The sequence below is a fragment of the Kryptolebias marmoratus genome, linkage group LG11 (assembly GCF_001649575.2).
Source record: "Kryptolebias marmoratus isolate JLee-2015 linkage group LG11, ASM164957v2, whole genome shotgun sequence".
NCBI classification, from domain to species: Eukaryota; Metazoa; Chordata; class Actinopteri; order Cyprinodontiformes; family Rivulidae; genus Kryptolebias; species Kryptolebias marmoratus.
Genome location: NC_051440.1, coordinates 3,156,234 through 3,167,729, shown reverse-complemented (window position 1 = coordinate 3,167,729; position 11,496 = coordinate 3,156,234). Strand labels below are relative to the sequence as shown.

The window sequence follows — 11,496 nt, the reverse complement described above, 5'->3', positions numbered from 1 at the left end:
CACATTACCATGACTACTTAATCACTGCCATCATTTTCACCTGTTTGTTATCACTCACCTGTGCCCATTTTCCTCCTGATCCTCAGCCTTCATATACCGGTCTTTGCTCTTCATTCCCTACTGGGTCATTCCGTTTTTGCTGTGTTTTCCACTTGGTCCATGGTAGTCACGTTTGGTTAAGCCTTGCTTTGTTCCTTGATTTTGGATTTTTGTTATTATTAGTTTTGCTGCCTCGTCAGCCCATTGTTTTGGTTATTTTTTTATTCGAATAAATTAGTTTTATTTAAAAAAAACATGAGTCTGCGCTCTGGGTTCGCCTCAGTGTTCCCCCCTTCTGACAATTTCTTTGCATCCCCAACCCAGAAAGTTTATCATATTATTATGTTGTAGGATGTCAGGGTTGTTCCAGATGGGTGTACGTTTGCATGGGATTAGTGAAGACTGTATCATTTTAAGAAACTCCCACTATGCTTTCAGAGAGGAGCTAACATTAATGCTCTTGGAGCATACATGCCGTTTTATGTTTGAGCAAATGAATGGAAGGTCCGAAATCACTATATTGTTGCATAGTGTCTGTTCTACCTCTAACCAGGATTCATCAAGGGGATTATGTTTTACCCATCTTGAGATCTATTGTAACCTATTGGGTAAAAAGTAATGATAGAAGTTGGGCAGCTCTAGTCCTCCTTTATCTTTGGTCTTCTGCAGTGTTTTTAAGCTAATACGTGGGGGTTTATCTTTCCAAAGAAACTTAGAGATAAAGGAATCCTGTGATCTAAACCAATCAGATGATGGTTTATTTTGGATCATTGAGAATAAGTAATTAATTCTAGGCAAACCCATCATTTTAATTGAAGCTACCCTTCCCATAAGAGATGGGTAGAGATTTCCACTTTTCCATTCATGTATAGAGTTTTGCTTTCCTTACCACGACCAGACATTTTTATTATACAGACTTAGACAATAAATGATGTTTGGCATTTGCAAGTTTGTCAAAAAGAGGTACAATAACGAGCGAACATGGGGAATGAGTCCCTACGCTGCCTGCCATATTTCCTCCCAGCTAACACTACACTGCCTGGCCATGGCATAATCCCTCCCATCCAGGATTATGCTGCCCATCTGAGGTGTAATCCCTCCAGGTCAGCACAGTTACAAAGAGCCGCTTGTGTCTCTGCTCTGTCTCCTTTGTACACAATAACTGTTCTATGTCCTTTCACTAGTTCTTTACTGTTTGACTACCTTCCATAAATTTTGCTGGAACAGTTGTAAAGAAAGCTATTTTTTCTAAAAACCTCAACCAGCAGCTTTTTAGCAAAATAATAGAAGTAAAATTAATCCATTAATGATCACCCGCTTTTCCACATAAACAAACACACTAACAACAAAATTCTGACAAATCACACAATACTTGAGGAATACCGCTGCCAGAAAACGTTCTGCCATGACCTTGTGCACAGAATGTACTCTGAGAGTTCCCGTGCGAACAAAATGACGTGATTTTCGTCATGCAACTACGTCAGTGAGAGCAGATTTCTTCACTTCTTGTAGAGTATAAATCAGCCTTAAGAGGGAGCTTCTGATCTTTGGAGATAAGGAGTGAGGAGTGTGAGAAGTATGTAAATAGAGTGATAAAATTGTATTAAAATTTATCCCATTAAATTGGGAGACCCAAGAACCATTTTTTTCTTTAAGCGGAAGCAGAGAAACAAGAACAAAAAATAAATAAATAAGGAAAATAATGTCTGTTGATACAGAAAGAGGGCTGTTGAAAGCTCTAACTATAGAACACACCAAGATCAGCTGTGAAGATAAGGGGAAGAATTTCTCTGCTGATATAGCCGGGCCCCTGTCTAGGAAAACAAAACGAGATCATAAAATATTTTGTGGTTTTTGTTGATAATGGTCCAGGGAAAATCACAGTTTATCCCCTGAAACAGTCTTCAGGGAAGCCAATATCTGAGGCCCTGATGATGAATCTCAGAGGAAATGAAAATAATCTATCTGAAGATAGATAACGCAATGCATTTCAAATACGGCCAGTTCAGACTCTGCTTAAAACTCAGGGTATACAATGAAGCACCAATGAGGTTGCTGAAACCTCATTAGTGGTTGGTTGTATACCCTAAAACCTCATTAGTGAGATTGCTCTTTCAACAGCCTCACTAATAAAGTTGCTGAAAGAGCAATGTGTTCTGTTAAAGACTGGATCTAAGAAGAAAAGAAAAAAAAAAGCTATCAAGAAGCTGATTGGGTTGATCCAGAGGTGTTGTTATTACAGAACACTAACTGAAGAACTAAACTTGCTAAGAAAACTCCAGATGCTGGAGAAAAACCTAACATAACATGTCCCTTCTCTGTCTTGTCATGACATTGTTAGGGTCAAGAGAGTGAGAAGGGAGGGCAACCCTGTGGTGAAAACTCAGGGTTGTGACATAGCTGAGAAGGTGCTTACCCTAAACTTGGTCATTCTCAGAAACTTTAGTATGGCTGGGGGACACCTGGACATGAAAATTTGGACTGATTTTGCCTGGTGAGGGAGGGCCCCATCTGGTTTCTCATCTGTGGTAACTGTCACCTATGCTGGGGAGGCCATTTGCTGGTGTTCTCTACGTGCACAAAGTAAGGAAAACATTTCTAAGTACTTACCTGTGTTTCTATGTAGAATCGTCCATGTACACAGCAAAAATGCCAGTGTTAAAATCTCAGGTGTAGTGTTAAATAAAGAGTGTGAGTGTTGTTTTAACATCACACAGCTTTAAAATAACACAGCCAGTGTAACTTCCATCATATTTGCTTTGTTAAATTCCAGTGTTAATTGGTTTGTGTTGCTTAAGCCCCGCCTCGGCTGCAGAGTGCGTTGGACTTTCGGTCTCCACACCAGTCACTCGGTCGGTACGGCTTCTTTTCGCAGACGAAAGACACAATTCTTTCCTAAAGGTAAGCTAAATATTCATACATGGCTATTGTTTCGTTGGAAATGTGCTTTTTAGTTTGAGTACACGATATTTAAACCATTTTGGATGGAAAATTCGCCAAATTCAAGGTCCCGCCGTTTTGCCAAATCTAGGCGAACGGTAAATTCAAATTCTGTTGTATTTGGTAAGTTCTAGTTGTCATTTTAAACCATGTAAAATACTTGTATAGTTGTATTATTTGAAATATTGGTGGTGTGTATCTAAAAAGCTAACATTGCAAACGGCTAGCCTCCGCGAGCATGTGGGGCTCTTTTAAATTACGTGGCGAAGTTGTTCATTACATCAATGAAGCAGTTAATTACACTGAAAATAATAATAATAAAGGTTTTAATCCAACATAAATGTCGAATATTTAAAACAATTTTATATAATTTTTATATATAATTTTATATAATTTGTGGTTTTATTGTGGCTGTGGTTCGTCAACTTTGCAATAAAGTGTTGCTAGGTAAAGCTAAACTTTTGAGAGGAAACTCAAAAGATAGCGGAAAAACTTTTCTCCATGAGCCCTAGAGGCTCCGTAGACTATAGCGGTCGCAAAGCAAGAGTGTAAAATGCCACTTTACGGCTAGCCGAAATGGAAGCGGATTCTGTCTTGCTAGCTAGCTCAACACTCTAGCTTGGATGAAGTTTATATCAGAGCTTAGGTGTTCAAAGTGATAGTGGAAGTGATAAAAGATTGGTTTAAAATATCTGTAAGGTGTCAAAACTTAGACCGTGTCCTTTTTTTGTTATGCAGAAATGCTGGTTCAAGTGGAGTATCAGACAGTCCAGAAATGGGTTCGGGTTCCAGTGACAGATGACTGCTATGATTACTTGAAATTCATGCACGAGGGTAAGTTGAGCACTAATTATGTTGTTGTGGCAGCTGCCATTTAAATGAAGTAAGCTTAAGGTAGTTTCATTATCTCATATCATATCCAGAATGCTTATTAATTATTTTCATAAAAATGTTTGTGTCAAATTTTGGTGAACTGTCTGCTAACAATATGGGCAAAATTAAAGATGTACAATTTCAACCACCATTGCCAGTTCATTGTCTGAAAATGTTATTTCAGATATTTTCTAATTATGAATGTAATTGTCCTTTACCAGTTCTAACCAAATGCTATAAATTAGCATGTTAAGATGAGTATTTTTGTTTCCTTGTAGTTCATGCTAAATTCAGTTTGGCAAGTGAAATCTGTGTAGACCTGAAGGACTCTTCTGGAGTTGATGTGGATGCTGATATTTTTGATGAACTCTTGAGGTCTGCTACAGTATCTTTCAAAGTAGTCGCTAAGCACTTTGGTAAGATTTAAAAGCATTAAAACAAGTGTTCCTTCTAATGCATTTAAAGAATATATTAAGTTTTAAGTTGTTTACTAATGAGTCTTCTAAACTTTATACAGTGGGTATCATTGACGAGAGTGAGGTGACAGACGTTTCCTTCACTTCTGAAGATGGGTCAGCCTCGTCAGTTGAATCTTCAAGCACAGCAAGCTCATCTTCTACAGTGATCACAGAGAAAACTAAAGCACAGAGAAGACGACTGGCTGAAGGACCACCTGACAGTAAGATGGCAAAAGATGTGAGTTGTGTCAAGGTGGGAAATGAAATGATGATCTATTTTAAAATTCATTGCAGGATGACATGTGAAATCTGTTGCAGATTGTCTATGTAGCTCTGCACCAAAAACCAGAAGGAGAACATGTATTAAAAGAATACAACAAGACCAAAAGTCTCTCTGATCAAACAAGAAGGAAACTTGTCAATATTTTAGTGGCGGATATGATCGAAAGTCATGGGTATGTACCAATAATTCTCAGCTTGCTGATTGGGGACCAGAATTTAATCTTGATATCTATCTTGATAAATGAATGAGAATGAGTTTTCTATTCATAACCTTTGCTTAATTGGTGTGAGTTTGTTTAACCCCTATGTGAAATATGAATATTCTTATGGAATTGTTTTTTTAGGAGAGTCCCTCCTGTCAATGTCCGCATTACCTATGCCCTGGGGATTGTCACCCTCTTTCCCAATTTGAAAGATAATTGCTCACCAGCTGGCTATGTGAGTACCTGACGATTCTCTTCTTGGGTGATAATTTGTTTGGATTTATTTCTTTTTTACAATGTGGATTAGCCTTGTAACTGTCCTTTTGAATGAAATGTAATTGACATTTTGTGTTTTCTATTATGTGATAGGAGCATTTCTACGATCCTCAAAGTGGACAGGGCTACCTGGCCTATCGATTGAAAACCATTCAGCGTAGCACTGCTTGTGACTTCAAGAGGAGTTCCAGGTCTGTTCATCAAGGTGGGCCGAAAACTCAGAGGGAGACCTCAACATCTGAACAGCTGTTTGGTGATGGATGCAAAGAAGCAATGTCCATAATGAAGCATGCATCAGACCAAGATGTTGTTAAGGAGAAAATGAAGGCAACATTTAAGCATAGACAGAATATGCTACATGATTTGGACCAGTCATCACTCATCTTGGATCACTTCCCAAGATTCTTGGATACACCAGGCTTGGTGAGAAAGTTTCAGATTTGATTAACTAAACTTTTGAATTGGGTTTTGATGGTATTTTTTCTTCTGCTAGATTGAGCAGGACTTCATCATGCTCTTTGGAAAAGACATCTCGGGGAGGTTCATTGGAAGATGGCCAACGTTCTACAAACCTAAGGTCATCACTGTCAGCAAAAGCCTTCGACTGAGCGATCACCTGCATGACCTTCTGTCTGCTCAGGAGGAATCACGTGATTATGGTACATATTAATAGATAAATATGTTCAACAGTCTTTTCTATGTATCAATTTTCATATGGTAACTCTAAACATGGCTTGTGTTATGATTTTATCAGAATGGGATGGCGACATGGCAGCCATTCTCCTGCTGGTTCATCTCCTGCCTCCAACCGCCAAAGGGAGGAAACATGTAAAAATCAGTGCAACTGAGGCAGCTGATCATGTTGTGAAGTTTATGAAGGTATATTTTTGACATGAATTGTGCTTCACTTAAAGTGAATTGATCTCATTTTTACAAGACTGTTAAATGTAAAGTCATTATTTGGTGTTATTTGTATTATGAATTTATAGTTATTTTTGGAGGGAGTTGGAGGGATCAGGGTTAATTTTACGACAAAATGGAACAAAAAATTGGTTATGGGAATTAAATGGCACAAAGAATTGTATGAGCCCATTAGAACCGATCTTTTCATTTAAGCTCACAGGAGTTTCCTTGCAAGTTGCATCCCCTTTTGTGGCATGTTCACAGCTAAAGGAAGGTGGAAAGTGTTCTTAATTTGTTGCTTGAGAGAAACTAAAACCATTATGTCTAATGTTCCATCTCTCAATCTTAGGTGGGGACAAGCATGGCGACATTCCTTGGCAAAGTTGGATCTGCACAGCCCTTCCTCCTCTGCGTTGGAGAAAAGAAGAGCAGTATTCAGAAGTTCTACATCATCCTGGATCAGAAGCCCATTCCTTGTGTGGCACAGACTGCAGTGGCTGCCTTCGATGAACTTTTTAAGGCGCACTTTGTGTTTGCCGTGTCCTACGATGCAGCCCTCCTCAACTTCTACACATTCATCCAAACAACAGTTTATGGGATTGATGTGGCAACAACAAAGGAGAGCCCCAGAGTCAAGGAAATCAGAGTGAGAATTAACAACACTTAAATATGCCAACATGTTACATTTGTAAGGTTCAGCACAGAAATTCTTCAACTCTTTTTCAGCATTTGAAATTTCGTCATGCTTTGTATCCAGGGCGCAAATTGCGTTTGAAATGTGGGGAACATAGCTGTTCATCTGTTTTTTACACATATTCTGGGTTCAAGAAGCACTTGATGAAAGCACATGGAGACACTATTGCTATAGATTCTGTTTATGTGGACAATGTTGGAACAGATAGTGTTGAGATTAGTGATGTTTGTGCTGATGACCCATTGAGTAGTACTTCTGTTAGTCAACAAAGTATTCCTAAAAAGAGGCAGTTAATGGACATGTGTAGCTCTGTTATTGCCCAAGTTCAAGCGTCTGGAGTTTCTGAAAATATTGTGCAGTCTTTAACTTGTTCAATGGAAGAGGTTGTTAATGATGTTCATATTCAAGCACAGGATGCTGTTCTTACATGTCTTTCATCTGAAGTGAATGAGCAAACCTTAAACAAAGTCAAAGAATGTTTTGAGAACATGGAAAATCCATTCACACACCTTAACACTGAAACAAAGAGGCAAAGGTATTTTGAAAAAAAATGGAAAATTGTTGAACCAATAGAGCATGTCCTTGGAGTGCGTTATGATACACGTTTGCATAAAACAACAGGTGTTTACAGTCAAATTCCTGTTAATGACAAATTTATGTATGTACCTATTTTAGGAACTCTTGAGTCATTGTTTACCAATGAGGAACTAAGTACTTGCTTTCAACAAGTAAAGTGCCATGAAGATGGGATATATAGAGACATCAGTGATGGTTCCTATTTCCAAAATCACTCATTATTTTCAGAGCAAGAACATGCACTCCAAATACAGTTGTATTACGATGATTTTGAAACAGCAAATCCTCTGGGACCCAAAAGGGGTTCACATAAACTTGGTTGTATTTATTTTATTTTAAGAAACTTGCCAGCTAAGCTAAATTCAGTTTTAATGAACATTCATCTTGTTTCTCTTTTTCATGCTGAAGACTTGAAGAAGTATGGTTTTGGTCCCATCTTGGAACCTCTTATTAATGACTTGAAATGTCTTGAGACGGAAGGTGTTAAGGTGCCATTTTCTGATGTACCATTAAGAGGTTCAGTTGTTCAGGTTACTGGTGATAATTTGGCATTGCATAGCCTTTTTGGTTTTGTTGAATCATTCAGTGCAACTTACTGTTGTCGGTTTTGTTTAACTGATAAAACAAAGTTTCAGTCAGTATTCAGTGAGGATAACCAAGACCTAATTTTTCGCACAGAAGAGCTCTATTCAGAACATTGCAATGCAGTGGCACAAAATCCCACACTTGTACATTCTTTTGGTGTAAAAAGAGAGTGTCCTCTTAATGCACTACAGTATTTTCATTGTTCAAACAACTATGCAGTTGATATTATGCATGACCTGTTGGAAGGTGTTGTGCAGTATGAGCTTCAGCTTCTTTTTCAGTACATGGTTTGGACTTCCATAGATTTAAACACCCTTTCAGAACGAATACAGAGCTTTAACTACGGATACCTTGAGAGAAACAACAGACCTAGTGCAGTCAAAATGGATGGAAGCAATGACCTGGGCCTCAATGCTATTCAGTCATGGTGCCTCTTGCGCAATACACCTTTGATTTTTGGAGATCTAATTGACAGGAACAACAGTTACTGGAGAGTAATTCTTCTTTTGATCCAAATTGTCAATATTGTGTTCTCGCCAAAAATCACAGATGGTATGACTTATTTCTTAAAGCATTTGATTTCTGACCATCATAGACTCTTTAAGTCTGTATTTACAGATAAGAAGTTGATTCCAAAACATCATCTGATGATTCATTATCCCAGATGCATCAGAAAAATAGGACCACTCATCCATATGTGGTGTATGAGATTTGAAGGTAAACACAATTTCTTCAAGAAATCTGTAAAGAACTTTAAGAATATAACTAAAACACTAGTAAAGAAGCACCAGAAGCAGTTGGCTTTTCATTGGGAGAATTTTTACTTTCAAAGGTTTCAGTTTGGCAGTCTTAAAGATTACCAAACAAGTGAGTTAGATTGCAGTGAGGTCTTAAGGTCCTGTCCCAGTTTGAATGTGCCTTGTGTATCCACAACTTCATGGGTGAAAAGCTTTGGAACAGAATACCACATTGGAATGATTGTCTGTACAAGTACTGAAAATGAAATGCCTGTTTTTCAAAAAATTCTTAACATCATAATCAAGGATGATGAAGCATTTTTTGTGACTACTAAAGTCATTACAGAGTGTTTTGATGATCATCTGAATGCTTTCAGAATAGAGATTGTGGATGATGTGTTTGCTGTTATTTGTGTCTCTACTCTGATATATTATCAACCTTATGACAGGCAGTTTTCGGCTGATAATGACGAAAGAACATATATTGTGCCCCGCTACTGTTTTGTATAAGCTGTGCATTGGAGGTCTGTAATTCTGAAATGGGTTTAATAAAAGTTGAACTTTCCATTTCTGTGTATTGTTTTGAATATTCTTTTCTCCTCTGGATTTGGTTGATATTTACACCTTGTGGTGTCAATTATTTACCTTTTTAACACCATTATATTTTATTATCAACACTACACTGGTGTTACTTTTAACATTATATTTTAACACCAACACCGTTGTAATGTTAATATGACACTCGGTGTTGTTGAATATTAACAATGTCTGGTGTTAATTTAACAATAAAATGGGTGTCAACCTTTTAACACTTTCAAAAGTGTTACTTTAACACCAGCTGACTTGGACACATATACACACTTTTTCGGTGTTAAAATTAACACTGTGGGTGTTAATTCAACACTGGCATTTTTACTGTGTATTTCTGGAACCTCTCAGGGATAATCATTTGTGGAACATCCTACTGTGATCACCTCCGTTTGTCAATCTCCAAAGAAAGTAAGGAGAAATCAGCTCGGCTAGTTACTTGCTCTGCCTGTCCACTCTCTCACCTCATCTGGAATATTACTCACCTCCTTTGATGCAGGAATCCTCGACCATCTCCTCAAAGACCTGTGAAGGAAAGACAAAGTAAGACTAACAATGAAGCTGAGTATAAAGATCAGTTCACTACTCAAATGAAGATTGCTAACTTCATTTTCCATTTCCTCCTGCAGCTAAAACCGTTCATAACTTCCTGTTCATTTCAAAATAAAACTGTTCTTACCCGCTTGTGTTTCCTGTGAATGTGTTCTGCTAAGTAACTGAAACCCGGTGTGCAAAATATTGTTGAAAGATGACAAAGTGATCTCTGAGGAGTTTATGCCCCCCAGAAAAGCAGCCAAATTGAGGAACTATATTTTGTACTGACTGCTGAAAGTCTGTGATTGTTTAATAGCTGGCTGACAATTAGACCACCACAGCAAAACAGTGCACTGACAGGTGTCAGCTTTTTTTCACAGCCCCATTCTGAATTTAACATCATCAGGTGCAGGTGCATTTTCTAAGGGTAAGTGAACAGCGAACATACGATTAATGACAGCAGTGATTACAAAAACAAACACGGAGAGTAGAGAAAGTAAAGACAGCAACAGAGTGAGAAAACATAGCCAGAATGTCCTCCAGCAGTCTAAGCCCATAGCAGCATAACTAAAGGGGTAATGCAGCAAAAATAAAATAAATATATAAACTGCACTAATTACACATCTGATCTATTCTTATTAGTAGGGTCTCGAATTTGTTTAATCATAATTCTGTTTGAGTTTTTGTATTATTAATTTTTGCTTTCATTGACTAAAGCTGCATGGAGGAGCAACTGCTTAGCCTTGCAGCAAGAAGATTCTGGGTTTGGCTCCTGACTGAAGCCTTCCTGTGTAAAGCTTGCACGTTTTCCCCATGCACATGTGGGTTTTTGCTTGGAATACAGTTTCTTCCAACAGTCCAAAAAACATGTATGTTGGGTTAAATGGCAACTCTAAACTGGCCCTAGGTGTGTGATGGTTGTGTGTCTTTATGTTGCCCCTGCGATGAACTGGTGACCAGTGCAGGGAATACCCCATCTCTAGACTGCTGGAGATAGACGCCAACACTTCGCAACCCTGTGCAGGGCAGAAAAAAATAAAAAAAACAGATGGGAGGACTCTTTAGAGTTGTAAGAAAAAGCTGGTGTTTTACATTGAAAACTCAAATTGATGTTGTGTTTATTATTTTACCCATAGGCTGAAAAGGGTTTGAACTCTAGTGTAAGTTTATTTCTATGTAAAATGTTACTTTTTAGTGAATGAAGGCAAAGAGTTTTCACTGCAAGAAGTTGTTTAACAAGTGAATACATTTTAAAATAGGATCCATACTGGAAGAGTGTGGACTTATTTGACAATTACACTTGTGATCTGACCAATCATGACCCCATACATCCCTGAGATAAGAAGGCTCCTACTTTTAAGTTGATGTTTTTTTTCTTTTCTGCAGGGGTCGCCACAGGAAGCAAACTCGTACGAAAGATGTGGCAATTGTTTTATGCCAGATGCCCTTCCTGATGCAACCAGGATTACCTGCAACCTCAGGATTAAGATGCAGCCCTCCAAGGGTCTCACTTTAAAGTAGGAAATTAAAAAAAGATCCTATAAAAGCAGTTCTATAAAAACTACTAACAGCCACAATTCCAAGAGTGCAGACACAACAATAAAATAACTACCTTTAATGAGTAAAAAAATAAAATAAAATGTTTCATGAAGTCCAAAAACATTTCACTGTATGGTTATCAGGACCAACAAGGGGTTAAAAAATCACAGTTTGAGTTGTGAGCCTAATGTAAAATTTAGTACAAGTTTTCTGTTTGTTAATACAATAGTTCATCCCGTCTGGTTCAGTCATGGGGAACAGAATGGCGG

General features: G+C 38.0%; 1 protein-coding gene across 1 annotated transcript; it reads left to right on the top strand.

The window, feature by feature from the left end:
* The first annotated feature begins 1,020 nt into the window (after positions 1-1,020).
* On the top strand, positions 1,021-9,127 carry LOC108249206. Its single transcript, XM_017438436.3, has 12 exons — positions 1,021-1,142; positions 2,381-2,447; positions 2,838-2,940; positions 3,718-3,813; positions 4,131-4,268; positions 4,370-4,548; positions 4,629-4,765; positions 4,937-5,030; positions 5,165-5,494; positions 5,565-5,730; positions 5,826-5,950; positions 6,324-9,127. The coding sequence occupies exons 1-12, from the start codon at positions 1,021-1,023 to the stop codon at positions 6,639-6,641; spliced, it is 1,875 nt and encodes a 624-aa protein (XP_017293925.2). The 3' UTR covers positions 6,642-9,127.
* The last annotated feature ends 2,369 nt before the right edge of the window (positions 9,128-11,496 follow it).

What these genes read in the sequence shown, in the direction of transcription:
- LOC108249206 (XM_017438436.3), top strand. Translation starts at nt 1,021, where the DNA reads ATGGGGAATGAGTCCCTACGCTGCCTGCCATATTTCCTCCCAGCTAAC. An exon ending in GACACAATTCTTTCCTAAAG is followed by an intron (nt 2,941 to 3,717) that starts GTAAGCTAAATA and finishes TTTGTTATGCAG; the next exon opens with AAATGCTGGTTCAAGTGGAG. An exon ending in ACAGTAAGATGGCAAAAGAT is followed by an intron (nt 4,549 to 4,628) that starts GTGAGTTGTGTC and finishes AATCTGTTGCAG; the next exon opens with ATTGTCTATGTAGCTCTGCA.